Here is a 17,999-nt window from a genome sequence, read left to right as displayed (position 1 = left end):
GGAAGTCTTCATATTTAAGTTAATTACAGAACTAATTTAAGAACGCTGAGCTGTGTTTCTGCTACCTAATGTTATCAGTCTTCAGAGGAAAACATGGATGCCAAGAGGAGAATTTAACTAGCACGCTTCATTGTAGAAGAGGCATTAATTTTTGCTCTTGTTCTTTTATTTGCTTCACTTACAAAGACAGTAGTGATTCCTTCCCTGAAAGTCCCTAGTGTTTACACGTCTTTAACTTGCTTTGGCCTTGTATTTGTTTCATCAGGCTGTTTTCTGCCAGGAGAAACTGGTCACTGTGGTCCAGGTGTCTTGGAAAAATATTCTTGGATTGTTTAGTGAAATTTAACTTAGCTCTCCTGTGTTTGTATTTTTTTTTTTTTGAGAGTGAAAGAAGTGTGAGATACAAAAGAGCAATAAAAATCACTAAAATATTAGTTACTATCCCCCAAATTGAAAATAATAGCTGTTGAGAAAAAAAACTCCATCCCATATACCTTTGAGGGATCTGTCCAGATTCATGTAGTCTCATTTTTTTTTTTTTCTGTTGGGAAAGCAGGAAGCAACGGTTTTGGAGGAGAATGTTATTAAGAAGCTTATAAAAGTGCTTTCAGACAAAATAATTATCTGCTGTTTGACTTTTAAAATACATAACTTTATACAGCTTATTGGAAAATGTGAATTTACTTATACAGTGATGCTCTTTTATTTTAGCAGAAGAAGAGATACACGTAAATGATAAGGTTGCTATTGTTGAAATGTTAAAGGTTTTCCTGTTACATTCTTCCGAGTTTGTTTTCTGGAATTGCTACCTGCAGGCCCTTTCTGTCTTCTATTTTAATTATTCCTGTTTTGACTATTGAACATAATTGCTTGAAAAGTAAAACAGAAATTTGTAAAGAAGTGCGTATAGTTATTTGGAACGTTTAAGTGTAAAATTACCAAAATAATCTCCTAAAAGCTTTTCATAGATTTTAAAATTACCCAACTATGAATACATTTATTAGAAAATCAAACATTTTATTCTTATTGTCAGGCCAAAAAATTAATTCCTATTATAGTAATTTTGAGAAGTAAATAAGCTTACATGGGAAGTAAAACCTCTATTGGGCTTTTTTTCTGCTGTTTTGGGATTGAAAGTACTGGGGAAGCAAATTTTACAAAGCTTTTCATTCTGGAGGTATTGAGTGGTAGCGGAGGAGTTTTGAATGGAAGTCAGAACACTTCCTAGCTTACCCAAATCTTTGAAGTCTTGCCTGCTGTAACTGATGACAGAAAGACAATGAATATGGTTCTTGTGGCAGTTTGTTCTAAATAGAAGTGAAAAATGTGTGTTTACATACCTTATGCTATGTTGAAGTGTAGAAGGGGAGGAATGTTCTGAGACACTCTTGGAATACACTGAATTGTGAATTAAATCTGAGATGCCCATCTGCTGGAGGGATGTGGCTCCGGGCATTCACAGTGACCCATCTGGAATGGCAGCTGCATCCCTGGTGTCACTGGAGCCTGGTTGTCTTTGGCTTGGTTTTGCTGATCTGCAGCTTCTACAATGATAATGTAGACGTGTTGCATGGGTGCTTAATATCATAAATGCCCATCTCAGCTGCAGGGAATGAATGTGTAATCTTACTAGATTGATAGCCTGGACTGGAGTGATGACTATACTTATTTAGATAGAAATCCTTTCTGCATGAATGTGCGATAGATGCTTACTTACTGGGTTGTCATATATGTTTTGCCTTTTTTTCCCACCAGATTGGCGCTTACTTTAGCAGCATACTAGCGGAAAAGCTAAAACTTAACACTTTCCAGGACACAGGAAAGAAGAAACCACAAGTAAATGCCAAAGACAACTACTGGCTGGTTACTGCTCGGTCTCAGAGCGCAATTCACAACTGGTTCACAGATTTAGCAGGAAGTAAACCACTGACTCTTTTAGCAAAAAAGGTATCAAAATACACCTTCCTCTTTTTCTTGAATATTGGGCTGTGCTGAATTGGGCTCTAAGAATAGGGCAGTGTTTCTGAACATGCTGGGTGTGGAGCGGTGCTGGAGGCAGCTGCTGCTGTGCAGCGTGTTCCCTCCCTGCAAGGAGGAGGGTACCTGGGCAGAGGGGAACTTCTGATCTAGCTGGTAAAAACTTCCTTTGAATGACTGTATTTTAGCTCAAGCACATATATCTTACTGGCAGCCAGATTCTTTGCCTGTACGCTTCACTTCAAAGGTCTCTTTGTCAAAAAAAGGAAGAGTTTACAGAAATTCTCACCTGGTAAGGAGATAATCAGCTAGGAAGCCGATGCATTCTTAAAAGATCCTGCCTGCTAACTCCAACCCCTTTGTGTGCTCTTCACGTTTATATTTGTATTAACAATCTTTGTTAAACAGTCTTACTAGTTGCATTCTTGGTTAAGTTTCCAATTAAGGAGAAGAATTCTTGCTGCTTTGTGGCCATCTTTGTATAACTGGAAAACGCAATTCTGAGCTATCTCTTTGGATAGTGCATGCTGTTAAGAACAGCAGTACCAGATAAATATGAAGTGGTCATTAAAACTCATCCAAGGTGGTGTCTAGAACACAGTAACAAAGGTGCTGTTATTCGTGCCTTTCTTTCCTGAAGCTCTGTGTACAAGCAGCTAATCCTACGGTGTCTGGGAGTTATTCTGAGTATAAATTACACTGAAATAGGGAGCTCTTATTCCAAGACTATTGAGCATAAATGGATGAAAATAACAGAAGGTACAAGTTTCACCAGTTTTTGGTCTGTTGCTATGCAGCTGGTGAAGAACGCATGCTCTTTGGTGGCTCTGTTGGTGGCAGAAAAACAAGAGCTTTGCTGTGGCAAGCAAGCTACCACCTTAAGTTTCCCCCAAAATTTCTGAGAGGTTAACTTTGTGACTAGAAGTGCTAGAGAGATTTCTTTCATTATTTATGTTGTGTGGTTTTTTTTTTGTTTTTTTTTTTTTAAAGAACCAGACTTGTAAACCTGCTGATAACAGTAAGGAAGCACGTTAAGAACACTGGAACTGATTCTGTAGAATCCATAGATTGACCACTGAAGAGCATTGCAGGAAAGGGTCAATGCTTTGTTTGCTGCTCTCTTCAGCATTTACACATCTCTGTTCTTCAGGCACTCTGTTGGAAAGGTGGAGTATGCCTGAAGGAGTAATGAGGATTTTTTGATAGGGGACATAGCATTTGTGCCTCTGCTCCCTTCTGTCTCCACTGGATATGAAATGACTTGTTCTCATGTATGTCACTTTAAAAATGAATTTTAAAATTGTTGTACTTTATGCAGAAAGGTGTAAGGATTGCTGTGATCAAATGGGGTGATTCTTTACCTGGAAGTCTTGTGGGACCAGTCCCATTGTGTGTGTGGCCAGTGCTGGCAGTATTAGCTGGCCAGGCTGTGTTGTTTCCCTGGTGCACTCTAGTTACTGTGGACTTCTCTGAACCAGGGGCACTCGGGAAACTGGCAGTGTCTGTGTAATTGAACCCTTGCCCAAAAACTTGATGTATCTCCATTTTCCAGAGGTTCTGAGGATTAGCTTGCAGAACTGTTTCTGCACTTTGAATGTCTTTGTGTCGAGAGGTTTGCAAGTGGCCCTAGAGGCATCTCTGAGCAGGGAAAGGATGCTCCTGATGAAACCTGGGGAAAGTCTAGGGCAGTATCTCTTTTTTGAAACAAGTCTCTTAATTTCTGTGTTTGGACAATAGGTGTGTCAGCATAGTGGATTCCCGCTCTCCAGGTAGTGCGGGGTTGAGCAGAGGAGGCCTGGGCTAACCCACAGGTGCCAGCTGCTGCTTGGACTGTGTGCTATAACTTGCTTCCTGTTTCGTTTCAGGTTCCTATTCTCAGTAAAAAAGAAGATGTTTTTGCTTACTTAGCAAAATATTCTGTGCCACTGCTGCGAGCAGCATGGCTGATCAAAATGACATGTGCCTACTACGCTGCTATTTCTGAAGCTAAAATCAAGAAACGCCAGGCCACTGACCCAAATATTGGTAAATAAACATCTCTAATGTCTAAATGCATAATAAGAGCTGAAGGGGTCTGCTTCTCTTCTTCATGGTTTTGGTGTTACTAGATGTCCAGAAGAGGAATCTTTGTAGTGGGAAGGGGAATAAAAATTCATTTAAGTCAGTTCTGCTTACAATTGTGTGTCAAAGACTACAAAGAGCATTGCAGCATAAATACTGCCCTGTTGGCTGCTTCCCCTTCTAGCTGATTCTTCCCTAAATCTCCAGGTGCAGCATCTGAGGAGATGACTGTGCCACGTCTTCACCACCAACACCAGTCTCTGTGGGGTTGGCAGGAGCGGCAAAGGCTGTGCTAAGATAAATGTTACCAGAGAATGAACAGAACTACTAATTTAGAAAGCCTGGGATGAAATGTGAATTTCAAAGCTTATTTATTAGACTACAGGTGGCAATGTATTTATTTTAAGTATTAACCTTAAATGATACTGTCTGGCATCAAGCCAACGGGCCAAGCAGTGACCACCTTTAACGTGTTCAAAGGTACTTTAACTATTACCAAAGTCATAGTTTTACTCTCTCAATTTACATACGCTACCTACAGCTCTTCTACTCTCTGGAATGAACATTTTCGTTCTTTATCCTCAAAATAACTGTGCTCAGAACAGACAATTTCACTGCTGTTTAGCAACATCTCTATACTGCTGTGAGAAATGTCTGCTTCTTCCTGCCAGCTCATTCAGGTGTTTCTTTCAAACTTTGCTTTGTGTGTTGGGGTTTTTTTTAATTATTTGTAGATTCGTAACACTAGTTTTCACTCTGAGTTCCTAGTTAGAGCCCCCAAAGTCTATTTTCTAGTAAACATCCTATGTTGGTTCTTTGGTGATAGTTTTAAAAATATTGTAAAAAATCAGTCTGATTTTTAGAGACAGAGAGCAAGGGGGAGGCAATGTGTGTGGCTGGCAAGAAGGAAAAGAGACACCTGCCCAGATACCAACTCAGGTTGGTGCCTCCATTGATGTATGGACTCTGTGAGGCTGCCATGCTGGTGTTAGCTTCCCTGTAGTGAGCTCAGTGCTGCTTTGGTGGGAGATCATCAGCACAGGTCTCCTCTCCTTCCGACATGGGATGGGTGACTTGCTTTTTCCTTCTCTCAGATTCCCCTTCTGTCCTTTACACCATAGGATGCTGGAACAGCCTCTCTCCAACCTCTCGGGTTGTCTTCCCTTTTCTCTTGAATGATGTAAGCATTTTTTGAAGTAGACCCTTGCAGGAAACTCGCATCAGGCAGTGAGAGCAGGCTGATTGCTTTTCTAATCTGTCGTGAGTAGCTCTGCTAGTGATAGGAGAGCATCTGTGGCTCTCCCAGGAGGACTGAAATGGGGATGCTGGGCACCAGGACTGGGGCGTACTCATGAAGGTGTAGTTAAAACAAGCACCCTCTTTCTTGGTTGTCCGGGAGTCGGGGAGAAAGGGGAGTAAGAAGGAGGTGAGGAAAGCTAAGATTGTTCACTTTGTTGTGATAAATTGATCTAGACCTAGTTTGCTCTGGCTGGGAGTAGTAGCTCTTTAAAATAAAAGGAGTTTATGCTTCCTGGGAAGGTGCAAGGTGGTGGTGCGCATTGTGGAGTAGGCAGGTGCTCCTGCTCTGGCTCTGCTCTGGGCTGGCACTATGGTGGCACCCCCTTCACAGTGAGAGTGAACGAAGCCAGGAAGAGTGTCTGCTGGCTGAGGTGCCCGTGACTTTTATCAGCAAGTATTCTGGGGTAGGTTACTGAAGATGACGTCCTCTGTCCTCTGTTTTGCAAAGTGTTGAGAGCTTTTTGGGAAGTAGTTTGCTGCGTGTTGCTGAGCAGCCTTTGACAGTTCCCAAAATGTTTTATATCTGTGCCTCAGGTTGCATTGTTTCTAACTCAGTGGCACAGTGATATTGGAAACTGCTTTGGGAAAATTATTCTTTCATACTGTCACATGAAATAAGTTTGAAGTAGTGGATTTGGAATTGTTTTTCCAAAAGTGAGTGAATGTTTGAAGTAAATGGAGTTAACCTGCTGTATGAAAACACTGAGACCCACTAGCTTCATACACAAATTTCAGTGGATTTGGATAGAAAAGCATTCAACATACAGTCTGTATATGTTGACAGAACTGCCAATTACAAATGCAAAGGGGGAAAAAAAAAATGAACGTGCTAGCTGAAGTCTGAGGTGGGTAGTAAACAGCGAAAATAGTTGTTTGAGAGTGGTGGTTCCTGTAACTCTGACAGTAAACAGGCTTAGGTTGTCAAAGCAACTGCATTATGTATTCATAAAAGAGTGTGCTCTTCTAAAATATGCTGCATGCTGATTAAATACAGCTCTGTCAGATGTTTGTCTCCGAGATATTAACAAATATCCTTGGTTGTTCCAGCTACTGTTAAGAGAATGCCGCCTTTACAATTCCTCTTCTCCCAAAGCGTCATGTATATGACCAAGCAAGTTTACTTTTGTTCACTAATTTCTCCAAGTTGTACTAAATACAGAATCACTGCTGAAGCAGACACAAAAAATGGTAATTTTTGGGTTTGTGTGTTTGCTGAACAGCACCTACTGGCCTATCTAGGGCAAAGGAAAGATAATCAGTCTTACTGGCAGACCTCTGCACTGTGCTGGTCACTCTGACCTAAGAAACTGCTCCTGAGCTTTTCTTATTCTCATCAGAGTGAAAATCTTGAGGAGTTGTCTGTTTCAGAGTGATTATAGAGAGAACAGTTTTATATCCCATTGCTTGTGCAAAGTCCCGTTGAGTTGTGTTGGCTATATTTGGAGAGAAAAGGAAGAGGAGAGTAAAGGTACAGATGGAAGGAAGTAATGAAATAGATTTATTTTATCTATTTCAAGCTTGTTTTCTGGCTGAACTCTGAAATCTGATGAAAGAGACAGGTGATTCCCTAAAGGCGTACCTTGTGTCAGTGCTTTTTGCATCATGCTAAGCTGGCAGGCTTCTTGCCCACTTAACAGTATCTGTGCTTTGAGACCAGTGCACAGGAGAGGCACGTAAGAAGCCCATTAATTCACAATAGATGCTGCGTTACGCAACTGTGGGGTAATGTTTTGGAGAAGTATTTTTGACGACCAAGGCGATATAAGTTTGCTTCAGTTCTCACTGTGAAAGAAACCTTTTATCGCCTGAAGTGTTCTAATTGTAAACTTATTTTGTAGAGTGGACTCAAATTATAACCAGATACCTTCGAGAGCAGCTGGCAAAGGTTGCAGAGTTTTACCATGTGACTTCCAGCCAAGGCAACAGCTCTGTAGTGATGCCTCAAGAGATGGAACAAGCCCTGAAGCAATGGGAATATAATGAAAAATTGTCATTTTATATGTTTCAGGTAATACTTTAAGAAGTGCATGGATTTTTTTTTTATTTTTTTTTTTAGGTTACCATTCTTGGAAAGTTCAATTTTAGAACTTACTGGTAGCTTTTGTCGTAAGACTTGCATAAATTGTAAATGCTAATTCATTTAAGATTTGCTGGCTGAAAAAAGCTTTGATTTGCTTAGTGTGCTTGATTGCGATTGCAGCAATGTACTCAATTATTCTGTCTCTTCTGTATTATCCCATCTCTTAAGGGTGGTTTTAATGATTGTGTATCAGGCTGAGGTCACTGTGGTGCATGAAGCTTTGGATGCTGGAGTGGTGGCCTGGCTGTTCAGTTCCACACGGTTCTAGCCCAGAATAACTCTCTAGTTGTTTCTACCCAAGGATAGAAATAGCAGAAGGGTTGCTGGGAGGGAGTCTGTCTGTCAGCAGTAAATCAGGCAGCCTGCTGAATTAGAGCTGCGGAGATCATTGGTGCTGTACACAGTTTCTTCCCCATCCATAGGGCTGCCATGATGGTGGCTGGTTCCTGCCTGTGTAAGCGGGGGTCAAGGGTTTTGGGAGCTCTGTGCCGATGTGGGTAATGAAAGCTAAACCAGGAATGAAATAAAACTTGTAATTACATGCCTCCTTGCTTAGTGCTCTCGGTTAATATGTGATGCATTATTTTAAACCCTTTAAGGAAGGAATGCTTGAGAGACATGAGTATTTGACATGGATACTGGATGTTTTGGAAAAAATCAGACCCACTGATGATGATCTTCTTAAGCTGTTGTTGCCGCTAATGTTGCAGGTACATGGGTTTGTTAAAGCCAAAATCAATATAAATGGGATTCATGCATGTTAAATGATTTTAATATTTGTGGTGGTAAAATCTGTATAAACATTTTTAGTTAGGACATCTAGGGAAATATGGTGCATGTTTGAAATTTATAAACACCTTTAAAATGTTCATGCTTTATAGTCCTTAACTTGAATTGATGAAAGGATTTCTGTTACTGTAACGGGTCCTGGAGTGAAGATGAAATTTTTAAGAGACAGATTATAGATTCATATTTGAGGTGCTCTTTTCTTTTTTAACTTCTGGGCTCTTAAATATTGGAGGTAATCCCTTCTAGTTTATGCATGTTCGATGTTAAATTGTTAAAGAAGATAAATACATGGAATAGACTGTGCAGTAAACTATACCTTTTTTTTAAATTTCAGTATTCGGAAGAGTTTGTTCAGTCAGCTTACCTATCCCGTCGCCTTGCTTATTTTTGTGCCAGACGCCTATCTTTATTACTAAGCGATGGTCCTAACCTTGTACCTGCACACTCTCCCCATATGATTATTGGACCAAGTAACCCTCCTCTGGCAGCCCCAAGTCCGACTGCCCCGGGTCCCGTGGTGAGCCCAGTACAGCTGGCCTGCTCGGATTTCCTCTCCTGCCCTCAACACCGTCCACTGGTGTATGGACTTAGTTGTATGCTGCAGGTAGGCCAATGTTCTGTTGCTCTTTGTTTTCAAGGCTATAACCATTCAGTTTATTGGAAAACTGTGTTTTTTCTGTGTGACAAAGTGTGATTGTTGTGGTTTGAAATGTATCTGTGTCCAGGTGAGGGCTGGGTGGGTCTGGGGGGAGCAGGAGGGTGGATTCTCCACACTGTCTGAGATAGGGTGGTGGAACCACCTGGAGAAGCTTGTGCTGTCCGTGTCTCTGCACCTCTGCTGTGGGAAGGAGCGACTTTGCTGCCAGGGATGGCCAAGCCTTCCCTCTGTGATGGAGTGTTTCTTGTTGCAGTAATGCTCTGCGTATCTTATCACATTCTCATCCCAGTGAACCTGTGCAGTTCTGCCAGACCCTGACTGTCTGCTGAGTGAGGTGGGACAGAAGACAGCACCATACTGACCCCTGAAAGCTCCGACCTTTGAGGATTTCCTTGCTTTTTCTAACTTGTCTCTGATGCTTGGTGCCGCCGCAGGCTGCTTCATTTTGGTTTTGTCAGAATTACGAGCAGTTTATATTGCCTTATCAACTTCCACAGTTCTTAAAACTGTGGAACAGAAGAGACTGTTCATTTGCGCTTGTTGCTCGGCAATAGCAGAATTGTCAAGAGAGTAATTATTTTCTAAAAAAGGACTTGTTTGATGAGCTGCAGTTGTTTGCCTTTCTGAGTGCTGACCTGGTGAGACTTCCTCAAGCCCTCCTGCTGTTGCCTGCTCAGTTGTCTGTCTCTGGGGGTTGCAGAGATGCCCTGGTGGTGGTACCAGGAGTATGCTGGTGCTCTTGGGATCACAAAATCACAGAACGGGTGAGGTTGGCAGAGACCTCTTCAGATGATGTTGCCCACCCCTCTGCTGAGGCAGGGTTGGCTAGCGCAGGTTCACCAGGACCATGTCCAGCTGGATTTTTAACATCTCCATCACCTCTCTGGGCAGCCTGTTCCGGTGCTGGAACAGCACTTTGTCGTGGTACGTAGCTCCCTCTCTGGGGCTGCTGCTTCCCTACAGTTGTTGCAGTGTGGGAAGTTCAGAGCTTGGAGGCAGGCTGGGTTGTATGCAGGGAAGGCTCACTCGTGCTATCTGAGGAAAGAAAGAGGGAGAATATCCACATCCCTCCCTCTGCTGAGGATGCGTGAGTCAGGAAGTAAGATCCCGTCTGGCTCTCAGTGTGCTGTGACTTTTTCCCTCTTGAACATGGAATGTCCTGGGAATGTCAGCGTTTGTCTCCATCCTGGACTGCTGGGGTACACTTGTGTACTCTGGCAGCTGTACAGCTTTTCTCTGCTAGCAACACAGCTGGTTGTCTTTCTGGTCTTCCTGTACTCTTTGGGTTTGTGTACGTGTGTGTGTTTGCTCTTTTTTTCTGCCTCTTTCTCTTGTGCCACCAAGCAGGTCCAGGGGACAGCCTGGGTTCAGACAAACTCTCTGTCTTTTCAGAGGAGCATTTCTCCAGGCAATGCCTTTGCTGAAGTGCTGCTTTGTAATCCAGATCTGGACGGACTAGGGGAGCTTCCCAAGAAGTAATCCAGCAGTCTCAAAAATAAACACCTATAAGATGAATCAACTTCCATCATTTTAGATGACATTTATGTCTGACCCCACAACACCAAAGCATTCTGCTTTTGCTCTGTACAGTACCAAATGCTGCAGGGTAATAGGTACCTGCTGACAAGCCATTGTAAAATGACTGTTTTGAAGCCTGTCAATGCAAAAATCTTTCTTTTGAAGTAAATCTTAAGTTCATGGTGCATTTCAATGACTGTTCTGTGCTTTTAAATCTTGACAGAAGAGTTTATTTTAATTAATTTCTTAAATTTTAATTTTTTTCACATGTAGCTTCTTTCTGTAAGCTGAACACCAAAATGACTTATTTTTTCGAAAGCCCATTCACGTTTCATGGAAAGACTCTAACTGAAATTAACCTTTGGTGATGTTTTTTGACAGCGTTTTGAAAGCAATACAAATGGGAATTGTAGAAGTATATATTTAAATATTTTTTTAATAACGAAGAAAGAAGATAATATAGTAGTTGAATTTTCTCAAATGAATGTTTTGAAGTAATTGTGCATAGGCTCGTCTTTTTGTTCCTTTCACTGTAGTAGTTAGACCAAAAGTGATTCTAGTGTCATGAACTCTCTTATTATTGGTATTGTCTATCACACGTGTTTAGACAAAGAAATTACTTCTGTTTTGTATGATTGCTTGCAGACTGTAACTCTTTGTTGCCCAAGTGCCTTGGTGTGGAATTATTCCACAAATGAAAATAAGAACGTTAATCCAGGCTCACCTCTGGATTTACTTCAAGTTGCTCCATCTAGTTTACCTATGCCAGGTGGAAATTCCACGTTTAATCAGCAGGTAAGCTTTATTCATTGTCAGATTATTAAGATCTCTTTTATATATCAAACAGTAATTTGTGATCATTAGGACTAGAGTAAAGTTTAGGTATTTCTGTAGGTCTAGTTTCAAGATTAGTGTTGTGCTAGTTTTTGATGACCTTACTTGGTACTTCATTCAGGTACTGATTTTGTGAAAACGTCAGGAATTTTATTTATGTTCAGATGTTTTCTGTTATTAAACTGAAATTACTTTAAGATATAAAATGGCAAGTAAGAGGAAGCTTGGTTTATCTGTATTGTGAGATGCAACTTTTCAGACACGCTGAAAGTTAACTTTTGCTGGGTTGAATGTAAGGAAAAGATGTTTATGTTTTATTGTACGAGATGGTTCGTAACAGACAAAAGCATTTGAACAGAACGTACTTCAGCTTGTTGTTCCCAAATGTAAGGACTGTTGTGGAACACCATAGGGTACCTTGCTCCTGCTGAGAAAGCTGTCACAAGCTTGAAATGAAAATTGAGACTTCCTGCAACTAGCTAATTAGCAACTATCTCTTTTACAGGTTCGGGCAAAGATTTATGAAGTAGAACAGCAGATAAAACAAAGGGGTCGCGCTGTGGAGGTGCGGTGGTCTTTTGACAAGTGCCAAGAATCAACTGCAGGTAAGACAACTCAAAATGAAACAAACGTTGGGAGCTTTAGGGTTTACATCTGTTCTTCTTCCTTGACTACAATCCTGTTGCATTGTGATTAAATCTAGTAATAGGTTTTACAGATGGATGTAATGCAATGACTTCCTGTGTAAACCTTTTTTCCCCCTGTCTTTTTTTTCCTTCCCCCCCGCCCTCCTCTCTAACTGCCATCTCTAGGGGTGACCATCAGCCGAGTTTTGCACACCTTAGAAGTGTTGGATCGGCATTGTTTTGACAGATCAGATTCCAGCAATTCAATGGAGACGCTTTATCATAAGATTTTCTGGGCAAATCAGAATAAAGATAACCAAGAGGTAACGGCTACATTCTCCTCTCACTTCCTGATCTGTAGACAATGGATTTTCTTTTTACTTATGAGAATTGTGTCTATGTGTATATTTGATAAAGAAGCTTTGCGCTTTCTTGGTGTGTTTTTTCTTTACTATTTGTCATTTGGTTTATTAGGAGAAAACAGCTCTTTGTTGTAGTTGAATTTTTCAGTTCTATGTACTATAAACCTCATTTTGGAGAAATGATCTATCAAGGTTGTGTTGTTTGGGTTTTGGTTTTTGTCAAGTAAAATTCTGAATTATTGTTTGATAACTTTTGTATCTGTTGCAGAAAGTAGTAAATTAATAAGTTATTAAGTATAGTAAAATATTCTAAAACTACATACTTTTATATTTTTTGGTATTTGTGCTCCTAGGACCATTTTCAAAGATCACAAAAGACTTTATCAGAAACTTTTAACATTTTACTTTTGTTTGTTTGTTTGTTTTTTGGGTTTTTCTTTTTTTTTTTTTGTTGCCACTGGGCCTATGTATAATGTCAAACTCTTGAGTTTCCCTTGAAAGTGTTTGGGGAAAAGATGAAATAGCCAGCTTTAATAATACACTGTTGAAGTAAAATTTTAAAGTGGAAAATATTAGTGAGTATGTCATAGCTGCTCATGTTAATCTTTTAAAAACCTTTATGCAAAATGGCTTATTTTTTGAATACGCCTGTTTTTTTGTCATGACTATATGTTCTCAGTGATGATGGTCATAACTCAAGATGCTCTATTGCACAGAAATACTGCATAATAATTGTCAATCAGCATTTTAATGACTTTGCAGTAAACAAGCAAAATATAGTGTTGGGGGGGATAACATCTCTGGAAGGATTTCCAGGGAGATATACCTGCCAACAAACTCTGGACGTGAAGCTCAGAACTGGCAGGTAGGAGTGAAATGCTTGCCAGAGTTGTCTTTGTATTTCAAATACACTATTATGGTAACGAGAGAGAACCAGAGGAAGGAGAGCTGTTAGAGCATGCAGATGAAGTTGCTGAAAGTTCTTAACCCGAGTGCTTGGATGAAATCAGGAGTTCAACACACAAGATTTTTTGTATTTTTAAAATGGGTAGGGTGTGATATGCTTTAGCGTTTGAGTGCTGGCTTTTTGTCTTCATCTGCTTTTGGGGTCAGATGATGTGGTTCTGTGCTGTTGCTCTTCTGCTGTTTTATTTGTATCTTTTTTTCCTTCTCCCTGTCTGTATTCCAAAAAGATTTTCTGACTTCCAGCTACCATTTTACTAATACACCATTTCTTTGTACTTCAAAAGGCAGTGTTGGTAGGGAAACTTCTGAAAGTAAGGTAGTTAAGGTAATTACTCTGTTCTTATTGTAGATTGTCTGCTATTATTGCCTTTGGTTTATGGTACTTGATGATTTGAGGTTGGGATGCCTTGAGAACATGCCTGTTTTGGCCCCAAAGGTGGGCTCCCCAGTTCTGGGTACCATACATTTTTATGAAGGTCTGTCTGGTTAATTTGCAGGGCTACCTATCTTCTGATGGCATAACATTTTGCTCTGAGATGACGAATGCTGAGTAGGAATAAAGCATTATCATATGTAAGTGATGATGTGCCTACGTTTGGACAGTAGTCACAGGAGACCGTAGGGAGAGCAGAAGCAAAGAAGATGCTGACTTTTTTCTGAGACGAGAAAACTTAATTTTGAAGGTTTCAGTCTTACCTTACCTGGGTCTAGAGCTGATGTGAAACCAAACTTTTAAATTATCTGCAGCTTCTTCTCCTCCTTTGGAGTTTTCAAGACTGTTAGTTGTTGCTTGGCTGGAGCTTAACTTTCGGCAGCGAGACAGGAGGTTGCCTTGGGAAGCTGAATGCCCGACTGATGGTTCTTGGGCATTTTGATGTTTGAACTTCCAACGTTACATTCGAGTGGCCAGTGTAGTGTTTAGCACTTACCTGCCGGGCAGGCTGGTGGTGGACGCCCGTGTGGGGCACAGCCCTGCCCCATGTCCCAGAGAAGGGCTGTGGAGCTGCTCGGCGGCTGCTGGATGTCGGCGCCTCCCCGCACCAACTGCGCATCGGCTGCGGCGCTGCAAGGTTAAGCACACAAGGGTGTTGCCACACGCAATGCTGTTTGTCTCTTTTTCTCTCTATTTCCTTCTTTCCTTCTTAATAAATGTAGGCTGTTTTTTCTTGGCAGAAAAGGCCAAAAGTTACAAGGTTGTGTACGCTCTGTTTTCAGCTGGCAACTCATCTAAGGAGTTCTATTTTGTAAATAAGATGTCCATCACTAGGATGTCTGCCTACTGATGTCGTTATTTAAAGCTTTGAAGGACAGCTATCTGCTACCCCTGTTTTGATGTGAGGCCGACTGGAACATGTTTGGAACCTATTTCCTGTCCGTTTTTCCTGCTGGATTGCCAAACATTGTCGTGATGACTGCAAATGATGCCAGGGGAAGTATACGTGAAAGTGGTGCTCCAAAGCACTGGGAACATGCTGGAATGGAAGGAAGGTGGCTCCTGCTACAAATTACTTAGGTTCTGAGGGAGACTGAAAACAGAGAAATGTGCTCAGGATGCTGCTTTTATACACACTATTGATTTCTCCAGAATTGTTTTAATACATAACTCATGACTCCCAAGTGTCAGAGCAAAAGTAAAACTTGGGGGAAGGGGCTGGAATGAGGGAGGGTAGGTGGGTATAGACAGGTTAGGTGACAGGCCAGGTATCCTGGGCCCTGCAGGGGGAAGAGTTGCCTTTCATTCCATGAGGAGATGCAGAGGAATGGTGCTGAAGGCTGGGATCTGGTGACAATGGTGACAGAACATGAGAGAGCAAAATGGAGAGAAATGTGGAGTGAGGGGCTGAGCTGCGGCTCTGCATTGAATTGGAGTAGGACAAATAGGGCAGATGAGCGGCAGGCATTGAACAGAGCTCAGATTTTGGGTGTCATGTTGCATATGACAGAGGTGGCAGACTGAAGGTGTGTGGGAAAATGTCATGTTAAATCCACATTTTGACCAGACCTAGAACAAACCCTCCATCCTTTACCTAGAGAGAGATCACAGAAGTGGGAAGAGAATCCAGTGCTTTTCCAGTGACTTGGAGAAGACTTAGCATGAAGGAGCAGTGATTGCATTATTAAATGCTGAATTATGAACCAGACTTTAAATAGTAGATAAGAATTGCGTTGCAGTTTCTCACTGACTTCTCTGTGTCTTAAAGAGTGATGGACCCTGTGTAATCTCGTAGGAATAGCTTTGTCTGAGCCTTAATCAGACTCTGTGCAACCCAAATAATAGCACTTAGTGTATCTGTCAGGTGCTCAGCTTTTTATCCATGAAGTTCCAAGTGATAATAACAGTTGTTGAATTCATTTGGTGTGAAGGTCTGACAGCCAATAAAAATATCAGCATTAATATGGTAAGAATAATGCTACCTTGTGAGTATGACCATGTACACAGTGAGTAATACAAGGGTATTCTTTGTAATTCTGCTTCACTGACTTGTATAGAGTTTCTCGGTAGATTTGGCTGAGTAGGAGGACTTGAAATCTAGAAATCTGTAACGTGGCATAAAGCGGTAAATTCGCTTTCGTTTGAGATGGTGTTGCAGAGAAAACTATTGGGCTTATTTATAGCCGCAGGTATTTTCCATCTGACATTTCCTTTACTCAAAACATCTCTTGTGTACAGCTCCAGAATGATTACCACTGGTGGTTATTGCAGAGGTATCTTTAAATAAATAAATCCAGTAAACCGTTTGTATTTCTACCATACAGTTTTAAATTACAGTAAAATTGTGTTGCGCTCATCTAGATTTAGCACACCTTTGGTTTCTCTCCACCCTCTTTTAAAGATCACTCCCTCTGAAGGCTTGAGTCAATTTGTGCAAAAATAGAGCCCTCAGACGAGTGAGCTGGAGAATGCAACGGCAATGTTTTCATAATGTCTGTGAAAACTCTTCTTTCAGTTCACCTGTCATCTTCCTGTGGCTTAAACCCACTCAACTCTTGCCTAACTTTCGCTCTACTTGTATTTTATTATCTGTCATAGTCTTTCACAGGTACAACTAAGGCAGAGAATTGAGAAAGGATATTTTCACCCCCCACCCCCCTTAATTTGTTTTGTTTTAGAATGGTTGGCAAGACTTTTTAACTTGTCAGTCTCCTGTGTAGAAAAATACAATTTGGTTAAGTACAGCTTGAAATACACCTAAGCAGCGGGAGGGATACCTACTAAAGGAAACTTCATACCAGTATTTTCTACTAAGCATGCGGTGGTAAATTGATGAAAGGAGAGAGCACTTGATTTTTAAGGATTGTTACTGAATTTCTTGAAATCGTTATGTAGATTCCTGAAACTTCATGGATATTTGTGCACTCGGATTGCTTTTAAAGTTTAAGTCTCTGAACTTGTATTTAGGTCTTGCTTCTCATGTTGTCTTTGAAGTCCAGCCGAATTCTTATGATGTCAAGAGATGTTTTTCATTTTAGAGTGAAAAAGTCCTGTTTTGAACTTGGTTCTCACGAATAGGGCTTGTTACAAATGCAGAGAGTTAATATTTGTCTTTCTGAGATGACTTTGCTGGAAATCAAACAAACAAACAAAAAAACCCAAGCCCGCTGTGTCTGTGGGAAAGGAGGTCTAACGATGCCTTTTTCATTAATAAGCTACAATTTAACAGTTTGCTGCTATGTAAGGGACCTGAATCTGAGCGTGTTGGGATGCATGACAGGTGAGAGAGACAGGATGAGCAAAATTATATGGATTGAAATACCTGCAGAATCAGAGTCTGTTTCCACAAACAGTGAGAAAATAGAACATGTTCTGAGCGTTCTTGTAATATTTTAAATAATGCATTTAGCATTTGCTCAGTTGTTTGAATTGCTTAGGTATCTGAAGCTTATTTGTGTGGGTATTTTCACCCTTTATTATTTCAGTAAATCCAACGTCAGATTCCTGCTCACCTAAGGGTGTGTAAGGGAGTTAAAAGTACAAAATCTCTCTGGAGGGAAAAATTTATTCTATGACTTATTTAAGTGATGGGGTCCTCAAAAAGAACACACAACTTGTTTTTTCTTTTTATGTGAGACAACTTCAAAGCTGTGCGTAATATTTTCTTGAACGTGGTCTCATAGCTTAATGCAAATATGCAAATTGTATTCCAATAAAAAGGTTTGTCTTTGAACTGTTGTTAGTGCTGCGATGTGTAGAGGTTGCCAACAGTCCTGTAATGACTTTGTCCCTCTTGGGCTGCAGTCAGAGGCATTTCTTCATATTCCATATTTTAGACTGCATTGTTGGTGTCAGTGCATGCATTTAGTTCATTTAAAAACCCCAAATTTTTAAGGACAATTTTTTCACAGAGAGTAGTACACCTTGAGAGCTCCTGTTGCAGATACACAGATGTGTTTTCAAATGGAATGGGCTTCCCTGACTGTTCTGTGAGCGGAGCTGATTTGCGTGGATTTGGGATTCTGAGCCAGGAATTTGTGGATGGCACAGGCCCATCTTTTTCCTACAAAAATCAGAGAGTGCTTTTGTTCCTGTCTCTTGTTGTCTTTCCTCACCTGTTCTCTTTAGAATGGTGGGTTGTACTAATAAATGCTGTATTGTATGCCGCCTTTGTCTCTTTTAATAAAAATATGGCTTCTGAAAACTCTTTCTTGTCTTCTTGGAAGGCAGACTGGGAGTTCAATGTTAAAATGTTAATTTTATTTTGCTGAGGAGTTAATTTGAAAATGCTAACTGGAATTGTGATTAAAAATTTATTTAGATAGTCTACCTTTCAAAAAGGCCTTAGTATTTAAAGGGAACGTTCTTAAATGATGGAATTCTACAACATTAGAAA

General features: G+C 40.7%; 1 protein-coding gene across 1 annotated transcript in view; it reads left to right on the top strand.

The window, feature by feature from the left end:
* The window catches only part of MED12L (mediator complex subunit 12L), a 148,138-nt gene that overhangs the window by 6,924 nt on the left and 123,215 nt on the right, over positions 1 to 17,999 (top strand). The window contains exons 3-10 of the mRNA XM_074152934.1: positions 1,756 to 1,947; positions 3,843 to 4,002; positions 7,176 to 7,345; positions 8,017 to 8,127; positions 8,541 to 8,810; positions 11,028 to 11,177; positions 11,722 to 11,821; positions 12,029 to 12,165. Coding sequence (XP_074009035.1) covers positions 1,756 to 1,947; positions 3,843 to 4,002; positions 7,176 to 7,345; positions 8,017 to 8,127; positions 8,541 to 8,810; positions 11,028 to 11,177; positions 11,722 to 11,821; positions 12,029 to 12,165 — 1,290 coding nt within the window. The remainder of the gene's footprint in view (positions 1 to 1,755; positions 1,948 to 3,842; positions 4,003 to 7,175; positions 7,346 to 8,016; positions 8,128 to 8,540; positions 8,811 to 11,027; positions 11,178 to 11,721; positions 11,822 to 12,028; positions 12,166 to 17,999) is intronic.

This window comes from Numenius arquata, chromosome 9, assembly GCF_964106895.1.
Source record: "Numenius arquata chromosome 9, bNumArq3.hap1.1, whole genome shotgun sequence".
In the NCBI taxonomy this organism is placed as follows: domain Eukaryota; kingdom Metazoa; phylum Chordata; class Aves; order Charadriiformes; family Scolopacidae; genus Numenius; species Numenius arquata.
The sequence above is the reverse complement of the archived record's forward strand: the minus strand, read 5'-3'. Positions and strand labels throughout refer to the sequence as shown.